This window comes from Elaeis guineensis, chromosome 12 (genome assembly GCF_000442705.2).
Source record: "Elaeis guineensis isolate ETL-2024a chromosome 12, EG11, whole genome shotgun sequence".
NCBI lineage: Eukaryota > Viridiplantae > Streptophyta > Magnoliopsida > Arecales > Arecaceae > Elaeis > Elaeis guineensis.
The window spans coordinates 16,973,678-16,984,491 of record NC_026004.2 but is presented as its reverse complement, the minus strand read 5'-3'; the positions used below and the strand labels follow the sequence as shown (position 1 = coordinate 16,984,491).

The 10,814-nt window shown below is 34.5% G+C and overlaps 1 protein-coding gene across 2 annotated transcripts in view; it reads left to right on the top strand.

The window, feature by feature from the left end:
- Positions 1 to 8,312: 8,312 nt before the first annotated feature.
- Positions 8,313 to 10,814, top strand: part of LOC105054953 (agamous-like MADS-box protein MADS3) — a 52,922-nt gene continuing 50,420 nt past the window's right edge. The window contains exon 1 of one of the 2 annotated variants that reach the window (XM_010936617.4): positions 8,313 to 8,598. In XM_010936617.4, the coding sequence (XP_010934919.1) occupies positions 8,417 to 8,598 (182 nt within the window). In that variant the 5' untranslated portion in view covers positions 8,313 to 8,416. The remainder of the gene's footprint in view (positions 8,599 to 10,814) is intronic. The other variant, XM_010936616.4, reaches the window with a different exon arrangement.

Below are 10,814 nucleotides of genomic sequence, written 5' to 3'. Positions count from 1 at the left end.
GGCGGTTGATGTTGGATGTCTCTAGTGATGTTGATATGGTTATTTTTCCGAATTATGTAAGTTGGACTATTGCCTATTACATTTAACAATGATTTATATGTGGCGTATATGGTAACCCTTTTTCTTTTCAGGAAAGTTGCGAGATGATATAAAGGATCCCTTCAGAGAGGTAAACGGTGTGCCATTCTTTCTTTATACTCTAAACTTTAACAATGATGGTTGCTGATATGATTATTATTTACTATATTTATTGAAGTCAATTGTAGTATCCTCACCATTAATCTCGGTTTTAGTTTGCCATAAAAAGAACTGTTTACCTGGTATTCCCTGCATGCATGTGATGCAGATGGGCAATCAGTTCTATTCGAGAATTAATTTTTCCTTTTTTGTCCCTATTACATTGGCTTTTGTCTAAAATTGGTCCTGATTCTTGATTATTACATTGATGCAAACTCTCACATAGTCAATTTGACATTGGCTTATATTGTTCTAATTTTTTAATTTTTTTTTTTTCATATTGTAGGTTGTTGAGAAGGAAATTGACTTGCATGGGAACTTTGTGGAAGCTTTATGGCTTTTATGATTAAAAAGAAAATTGACTTACATGGGAGCTGTGGAAGCTTTATGGCTTTGTGGTTGTTACTTAAGACTTGAGCATTTCATAACTATGTGGATGTTGTTTGAGACTTTTCATTTTATTTGTAAACTTTTGTTGTGAAGATGGTGCATGAAAAAACATGCAAGAATCTTTATATGACTATATATTTAAAGGATATTTGAATTATTATGAATAAATTAATTAATTTGAATTTCAGTATATTTTGCTTGTTTATTTGAAAAAAAAAAAATAAGTTATTTTTTATGATAACAAATTTTGTCACCAATGGCAGGTTAACTTTTTATGACAATAAATTTTGTCACTAAAAATTATATTTTAATAATAAGTTAATTTTTTGTGACAATAAATATTGTCAGTAATGACAGGTTAACTTTTCTGTAATAATATATTTTGTCACTAAAAAAGCTTTTTACTGGTATATTAACTTTTTATGACAATAAATTTTGTCACTAAAATTTATTTTTAACTTACAGATTAACTTTTTGTGATAAAATATTTTATCATTAAAACTACTTTTTTTGTGATAAAAATATTTCATCGTTTAAAATATGTATCCTATTTGACTCAAAAATCTATTGTGACAAAATATTTTGTTGCAAAGCAGAATTTTTAGTGACAAAATATTTTGTCACAAAGCTAGATTTTTAGTGACAAAAAATTTTTGTCACTTAATAATACATATGGAATAAAATCTTGATCCTTTTAGTGACGAAAATATTTTTTGTGACAAAATTTTGTATCTTTCTGTGACAAAATATTTGTCGCTAGATAAGACTTTTTTTTGGGACAAAATACTATTTGTTGCTAAAAATATATTTTTTTATAATCAAACAAGTTTTGTTGTAAAAAGTCAATCATAACTTATTGCGACGAAGCTTTAGAGACAATTCTGCAATAATTTTTTTTTTGTCGCAAAAAGTTTTAGCGATAAAAAATAGACCTTTTGTGACAAGCAATTTTTTTTTTTTTTTGTAGTGCCTCCATTCCATCCATCGAATAGGAAAAGTAACTTTTGACTCCTAGATGTCCTTCTTCCGACTCAAGCTTAACTATGTGAAGCTTCTAAATATAAAAATTTAAAGTGAGTAAAAAAAATTATTAATACTGCTTGACTTACTTGCTGTGATGGCTGTGATAACGAGCTTGACTAAATTAGTGATAAGTAACTAAAATGTTGATCTTTATATGCGAACGCCCTCAAGATAGGGAGCACAATATCCTAGATATTTGAATCTCTCTTATTTCTTAACTTGATTCTACTTTTTAAGTGTGCATCTCGAGTCCAAATATTATAGATTTCCTCATGATAAGTATACAAAAGAGTTTGGAATCATGATTAAAAATCAGCTTGCTGCAGTTGATGCCCAGATCTTGCCACCTCCAAAGATATGTTACACTTATATTCATCATATTTATCTGAAAGTAGTTTACCTGCAGTAATTTAAAATCACATCTTTTAAATATTTCAGCTAAAGTATCATGACTCTGGGAGGCTCGAGCCTGGATCGAACCCATTAAAATTTTTTTAATAAATAAAATAAAAATTTAAAAATGATACTTAAATCAGAGACCAACAAAGTAAACAAGAGAAAGAGGAAAAGAAAAAGGCTCAGATCTGTCATTGAAAAATAAGATATTGCAAGTTCCTCTGCACCTTTAACTATGAAGTGACTGCAAGCGGTTGTCTGCAATGTAACAGACTATCTAAGCTTGCTCTGTAACTATAACAATAAGAGTAGAAATGCATCACCTCCATCGATTTCTATCTAGACTCTCTAGGCGCATCTCACATAGGCAGTCATCATAGCCTCTCCAAGCCTTGGCTGCCTCCCCGAGCCCCGAACTCCTATCCGAGCTCAATCCAAAAAATTTTTTCAAGCTTCGAATCGGACTTAGGCCCGATGATTTTATAAAAAATCAGGCCCAGGCCCAAGCCTAGTTCGAACCCATTTGGGTGGGCCCGAACCATTAGATGGCTGCAAAGTAAGAAGACTGCAAACTAAGAATAATTTTTAAAAAAAAATAAAATAAAAACTTAAAAACAGTACTTAAATTAGAGACCAACAAAGTAAACAAGGAAAAGAGAAAAAGAAGAAGGCTTAAACCTATCATTGAAAAATAATGCATTGCAAGTTCCTCTGCACCTTTAACCACGAGGTGGCTGCAAGCGGTTGCCTACGATCACTATAAAAAAAATGAGTATTAGTGACAGCAGATCAACCATTGCTAACAAATATTTTTACCAATGATAATTAGCAACGGTGATTTCATCATCCTAATAAAAAATTTTTTTATTTTTTTAAGATTATTAGCGATGGATTCTTAATTATTAGCGATGATATTTTCTCATCACTAATAAAAAATATTTTTTTAACATTATTAGCTATCAAAAAAAAAATTATTATTTATTAAAATTATTAACGACGGTGAAAAAAATATTAGCAATGGCAAGTATCATCGCTAATAACCATTAGCGATGGCACTATTAGTGACGGTGTGGCCATCGTAAAAAATAAAAAAAAATATTTATATAATTATTAGTAGTGGCACGAAAAGTATTAGAGATGGCAAATACCATCGCTAATAATTATTAGTGACGGAACTATTAGTGATGGAACGTCTATCGTAAAAAGAAAAAAAATTATTTTTTATTTTTTTCTAAATATGGTATAATTTTGGAATGTAAAGTCCATCTTCATCATTTATTATCTAAATAATTATTGTTAGAGTATCGTCACAAAAGATTACCTCGATCTGATGGCACTAGATTTGTCGATCATTAAAATTTGATTTCTATGGTCACGAATGATCACATGATGATCTGATAGATAGAGACCACTGAAGTATCCAAAAATTTACAACAATGATCTCGATGATATTTATAGCACACTATCAAAATTTTACTTCAATCGGACATCATTATCATGGTTAATTTAGTACGGGATGATTGGACCGTTAAATAAAAATCGAGTGATCAAAAGGTCAAACAACATCTGATTATAACATAATTTTTTATATGAATGATCTTTGCTACTACTTTGATCATTTGTATGGTAGTGATCATAAAATTCAAACTGTGCATATATGAATGATCTAAAACTATATCTCTTGATACTCATTCTAAAAGTCCTTAAGTAATTATACTTATGCTTTTGTAGGATCTGCTTAACATGAATGGTTTATATATGCATGATTTAGATTTTATAATCATCATAATAAAAATGATTAAAATAATAGTAAAAATAATTTATATAAAAAATCATCTTGATCGGATGTCGTTTGGCTTTTTGATTTATTTAACGATTGAAATCATCCTGTATAAATTGATTATAATAATGATATCCGATTCAAGTAAAATTTTGATAGTATACTATAAATATTATCAAAATTATCGTTGTAAATTTTCAAATCGATCGGTGGTCTCTATCTATCATATCATCATATGATCGTTCATGACCGTCGAAATTAAATTTTATTAATCGATATAGCTAGGGCGGTCGAATCGAGATGATTTTTTGTGATGATATTTTAATGATAATTATTTACATAATGAACATAAAGATGGACTTTAAATTTCAAAATTATACTATATTCAGATAATTTTTTAGGAATGGAGTCATAATTATTAGCGACGGATTTTAGCGATGGCAAATATACCGTCGCTAATATCTTTATCGATGGCATTAATGATGGCATGTTTGCCATCGCTAATAAACATGTCGTCGTTAATAGTCCGTCATATAAACCACCACGAGAAAAAAAAAATTTGCTTGTTCGCTCATTCTCCCCCATTCCCACCCCTCATCCTCCTCTCGCCAGTGCCCTCCTCCCCCCAAACCCCCTTTCCTTCTATCTCTCCAGCATCCCACGGCTGCTCCAACACCGCCGGCCCCATCCCCATGCTAGCCTGACCTCGAGCCTACCCCATGCCCCATGCCCCGATCGGCCCCACAGGCCCTACCCCGTCCCAACCTCGAGACGATCCCGCCAGCCTTGCGGCCCTTGCCCCAGCCCCTGCCTGCCGCCCCCAGCCCGCTGCCCTACCCTGTCATCCTTCGAGCCCCCACCTCAGACCCGATGTCTCTAGCATGACCCCGCGGTCGCTTCGAGGCTCCATCCATCGGATCTCGAGCCCCTCAGCCATCTCCCACCTCTCTGAGCCCCAGCCACCTCCTAGAGCCCCCAGCCCACCTCCCCCCAACTACCTCCAATTCACTCTTCCCCCACCATCGGATTTGGCTTCCTCGAGCCATCAGTCGCCTCCCCACACCCTAAGCTCCCGGCCCGCCTCTCCTCGACCGCCTCTCTAAGCCCCGAGCCTCCAGTAACCTCCTCGAACCCCCGTCCATCGAATTCCGAGCCCCTCGACCACCTCCCGTCTTTTCGAGGCCCCGACCCACCTCATTTCGATCGGATCGTCGATTATCAATATGTGATGGTTTAATCTTTTGGATCTTTGTTTATGGTGGTTTCTTGATATTTTGTTTGATGGCTTATTGTTGTCCAGGTGTTAACATACATAGTGGAGAATTATAGTGATAATATGGTTGGATTGCAGTCTAAGAAGTTATTAGGTAATTTCATATTGCCTATTTATGTATCATGATTCTGAACATTTGATGTAGTATTTTATTTTTAAACTTTCATTATTCACATGTGTATGCTTTAATATATTTTTTTTATCCATTAGCTAGTTTCACGTGCACACTATCTTCCTTACGTTATCAGACCTTGTTTTGTATTCAAGGGCTTAGATTAATGTTTGCTTGTCCATGATTTTGAAAATAGTTATCATACTTGTAGATTAACCAAGTTGAGTACATGCATTCAAGGGCCTGATCATAAAGCAAATCAGATATATTATTATATTATACTAGCTCTATTTTCTTAGTATTTAAGAATATGAATTACATTTGTTGGTCTGATGCTGCAGCAGAACTTATATCCTTTTATGAATAAGTTAGTATCAAGATTTTGATTCATCCTACTTGATCATAGATTAATATTGTTAAACAGTAAATTTTTACTTGTTATATATTGATGTCTTCTACTTTCCAAGTCTAAATGCCTTGATATTAGTTTTTGCATGTCTAGTTTGATTGATTCACTAATATCAATTAATGTCAGTTGCACCTTGGATTGCTTATCATATATGATAACCAGAATAAGAAACAATCTTGGATTGCTTGAAATAATTTGTGAATGCAAGGATGAATATTCTTGTATAATCAAAGTTTTGAAGGAGAATTTTTATATTTTCAAAGAAACTTTACTTTTATAGGGTTTATTTTTTGACAATGAGCCTACAATTTTATTTGATATTTTCTTGCTTTGACCTCAGATAACTTAAATGAAAAAAAAAATGAAGAAATATAGTAAGTCAAGAATATGTTGTATCTATCTTGCCAAATTAGATATATTTTAGAGCTTTTCTTAATAAAGAATGATAGTTTTGATCATTTGAAATAAGAAAAGATATTAAAGAATTTTCTCAGCCATTGCCACCATATGCATGCTTTCTTATTAACTTTAAGCAAGCAGTGCCCTCATTTAATGGCTGGCTTCTGCCTGTTCATTCTAATACTTAGGTAATTTTCACATCTTGATAATGATCTAAGTTTTTGTCCAGCATAATTTATGGAGCAAATCAACTCACTACAATTCAGTGAATAAAGTAATGGAATGCACTGTGAAATCAAAGTATAAAAGTACTATCGATCGTCTTAAAATATTTAAAAAATCCTATATGCTTCATTTTTTCTTTAACTCTTGCTTATTTACGCCCCTTCCTCTTGGCTATCCTTATGATCTTTCAGTTATTTCACTTCAATATAAATATGGAGAATAATTTATTTTGATCTATTTTACATTTCAATGACTTAACAAATATCCATCATTATAAATAAAATAATAGTTATTTAACATAATTATAAATAAAAATTAATTATATTAAGCTATACTCAAGTTGTGTTGGGCTAGCCAGGTCAGGTTAGGTTAGTAAGGTAGAGTTGGGTTATGGCATGTAAATTGAGTTTACTTAATTAAAAAGAACATTCAATGTGGGAGAAAGGTTTGGGTTATCCTTATTGGATTAATGTTTGTTAAACTGAGATCTTGATCATTCATGAATTTTGATGGTAGATTTTGTGCAAGTTGCACCCTAATTTTTTTAATTAACAATCACTATTTCCAAGAAAGGAAATGTTTCGCAACTCTTAAAACAATATTTTAGTTAAATCATTTAGATTTCATACCGATAAACCAAAATAATGATTCTCTACCAAACTTTCAATCGCTTTTGATGAGTCAATTAACAATCACTTTTTCCGCAAAGACCCGACAAACCAGAGAATATTGGGCCCATTTTTCCATGACCAGCACGTGATCAACCAGCTGTCACCATCCCCACTTTTTCCATAATTGTTGGATGAGGATCCAATAAAAACTGAGATGAATATCCAAAATTTTTGGTCCATCCAAATATTCCGCATCATTACTATTTCCGCCAATCAAATAAAATCTTTCAAACGTGTGAACCTTAGTGAAAGCCATAACTTACTTCAACCTTAGCTTTATTCAAAATTAAAATAAAACAAAAACCCTCCTCAACCACTCCAATTTTAAGTCCTGCTACCATATGCTTGCAAAAGATAACCAAACCTTGCACAGCCTGTAACTTGAAAAAGAAAGCTTAAATGTCCAAGCTAGCTAGCCATGATACTCAGATGTACCATCAAATATTCAAATTATTTTTTCGTATAAAAAAATGATTCATCTTTTTTCATGTCGACCGTTGGACCGTATATTATACAAATCTCAAAAGAATGATCCATCTTTTTTTCATGTCGACCGTTGGACAGTATATTATATAATTCGCAAAGCAATCTGAAGTAGGTACAGATCTCAAAGCGATGCTGCGTGATCCAACGGTGGATAAGGGCGAAGGAAGGAGAATCCTCCTCCGGGCGAAAGACAAAATCTGTCCTCGTACAGATGCCTCAAAGCTCTCGTCTGAGTTGCTCAGGGATTCGCGCCCCCGGTACGTCACTTCGTTCCACAAAGCAAGGAAAGTAGAAGAGAGAGAGAGAGAGAGCGATAAAAAAAAAAAAAAATCTCAGAGGCGACGGGCGGGAACTTGCAGGACACGCCGGTTATTTCTGCGAGTGGCGAGGACCGAGTCGGTCAATATCGATATCGCTGGTTAAGGTTTTTCCCGCGACAGCGAATAGACTTCTTGAGGTACGCAGCTGGATGGAAAGAGAAAACGCTCTATTAAATAGACGGACAAATCCTCGTGGGACCCACCGTTTTTAATGAGTTAAAAATGAACGCGTGGAGAGACGGCAGGGAATCCTGGATCTCGTGTAAGAAGAAGCGAGATATGGCACGGTTCAGAGGGCCAACCGTGGTACGTTGGTCGACACGTAGCGTGTCAGTCTGCAACTCCATTAGTTCTAAAGGTTCGTGGGGTCCCAGAAAAAAAAAAAAAAAAAAAAATAGAGGGAGAAAGTGCCGGAGTGTAGGATAGGGGGTGGGGAGAAGGAGGAAAGAGAGAGAGAGAGAGAGAGAGACGTGGTGGGGGACAAAGACCATTGGAATGACATAGACACTCACATGTTCCTATTTTATCGCTAGGTTTCATTGCATGGAGAGTAGAAAATTTTAATGAACGAAAAGGACTTACCCCATCCGTCATATGTATTCTGTCTCAGCTGGTCTCTTTGCTCTCCTTATTAATAGCATCCTATCCTCGAAGGTGAAGCAATAAAGAAAGAGAGGCAAAGAAGAAATAAAATAATGGGGAGGGGGAAAGTGGAGCTGAAGAGGATTGAGAACAAGATCAACCGCCAGGTGACCTTCTCCAAGAGAAGAAATGGGCTCCTAAAGAAGGCTTATGAGTTGTCGATTCTTTGCGATGCCGAGGTCGCCCTCATCATCTTCTCCGGTCGTGGAAAGCTCTATGAGTTCGGCAGCGTCGGGTAATACCTTTATAATTTTTACAGTCCTCTAATAACCTTAGATCGACAGTGTTTCGTACGAATTTATTGTTTAGGGTATGGAGATTAGTCTGCTTGCTTCCTTTTGGATAGGTTTTTTTGTGCAATATTTGGTATGGAAATCTATCGAAATTGAGGAAGTTGTAGGTAGGTCACACTGCTATTTTGATGCAAGAAATGATACCTTAATGGGTTATAAGTCTTTGCCCTTTGTCTTTTTTTTTTATCTCTTTTACTAGATTTATCATATACTATGGCTTAGAGAGTAGAACTGTTTATGGATTTTTCTCAAATTGTTCTCTCTTTTCCGCCTAAGAGAAGGAGGAGAGAGGATAGAAGAGATTAGAAGCGAAGAGGTCGCAGGCTAACCGAGCCAATATTTTGGCGACACACTATGGTTTAATCTTTGGTTTCCTTTTAAGATTTTTTCTCCTTGGGTTCTTCTCTCAACCATTAAATCCTAGGTGCCGTTCTTTTTGATTCTCTCGCTCCTTCATAGAGTGTAGGCATAGGGGTGGAGTACGTAGTTTGAGCTGAAAACGCGGAACAATCTCGGAAAAGATTGAAAGAAAGGTTAGTTATTTTTAACTCCATCTCTTCTTTTCTAAACATCTCCCTGGATGCACCAAGTTATTTATGTTGTGGTTATTTCCTTGGTATGCTCCTAAGTTTTGATAAGAAAGTACTTTTTTTCCTAGCTAGCTATACTGTCTTCAGTAAATGCTATCAAAAAAAAAAAAAAAAAGATTCTAAAAGAAAAGTGGATTTAATAGCAAAGAAGAAGGCCAAAGAAAACCAAAATTATTAACAAACAGAACTATAAGTCATGATACTAGGGTACCCAAGGAAAAAAAAACATTATTTTTGATGATGCCTATGTTTTCGTATAACATTAGTGATTATAAGATAGTAGTCTAATTTGGAAAAAGATAGAAGATAAGGGTTTCTCCATTGGTTTTACATTCTTAATTTCTATTGTAGGGAAAAAGATGTCTAAAAAGATATTGTTTGATCAATTTCAGCGGATATATTTTTGATGCAGATGAAACCTTAAGTAGAGGGGATGAACAACAATCGTTCTTTGTTGAAGGTGCTTATAATTCTGAAGAGCAAGATACCCCACCTGAAGTCAGGAAGAATATTTGTAACATCGTTGGAAAGTTCTTGATTTAGGCTAAGAATCTTTAGATTTCTATTTTTTAAGTACAATAAATTTGCAAAAAAAGTCTTCATCGTGTATAGCAGTCAATCCGAAGCGAGAACTTACTATCTACAATAGTTTTTGGGTTTTAGGGTCATTTAGGGTGCTGTAGTTGTCCAGGATGATTTCTTGAACTAGCATTAGTTTTGGAACTACACATTAGATACATTAGGACATTAAGTTTATGTAAATTGACCCAAATGATTATAATACATGTAATATGAATAACAAATAATTCTCTAGGTCACCTTTCTTGAAAACTAGAAAAAGATGGTGACATTTGCACAACCTTCTTTTTTAATGGATCAAGGAGTCTGTTTATGGGTTTTAAGCTACTTTCTATTGCAAAGAAGATGATGTGCCTTCTGCTTTTGCTACCTAGTCTTAGAGTAGATCTTAGAGCCACCTAGTCTGACCATTCAAGGGACATAACTTCAGCTGGTGAAATCATACTTTTACTAGACGTTTAATCCATTAAAAATGAAAAGTTTCCATCTTTATATATTTACCTTTTTTTGTTGATGATATATGATGTGATTATATGGGCAAGCGAATGGGGGAAATTAATTTCATTTTGCAAAAACCATAAATTGATTAGGTATAGTTAGGCCGCTTACACCTCTTAGTTCTTTAAATTCGTCCAATGAACTAGGATTTGTCTCAGTGGTTATGCCTCTTTGCCTAGCAACTAGAAGTCTTGGTTTGAATCTTGTGTGATGCATCCCCAAGTATTAGGACCTAGGTAATTATGCAAACGTGGATGAGACTCCCTCCCTCCCTCTCTCCCTCTCTCATGAAAAATTGTAAATGATTTTGTCAAGTTTTATTACTAGTCCAGTTAATTAACCAGAGGCGATGCCCAAAATTGGGAAAGTGCTCAAAAGTTATTACTTGGAAGAAGGAATCTAAGCATCCTTTCACTCCATAGCATGTAAAATAGGAAATTAAGGTTTTGTTGCTGGCTGTTTATAAAAAATTAATGAAGAATTAGCTATAT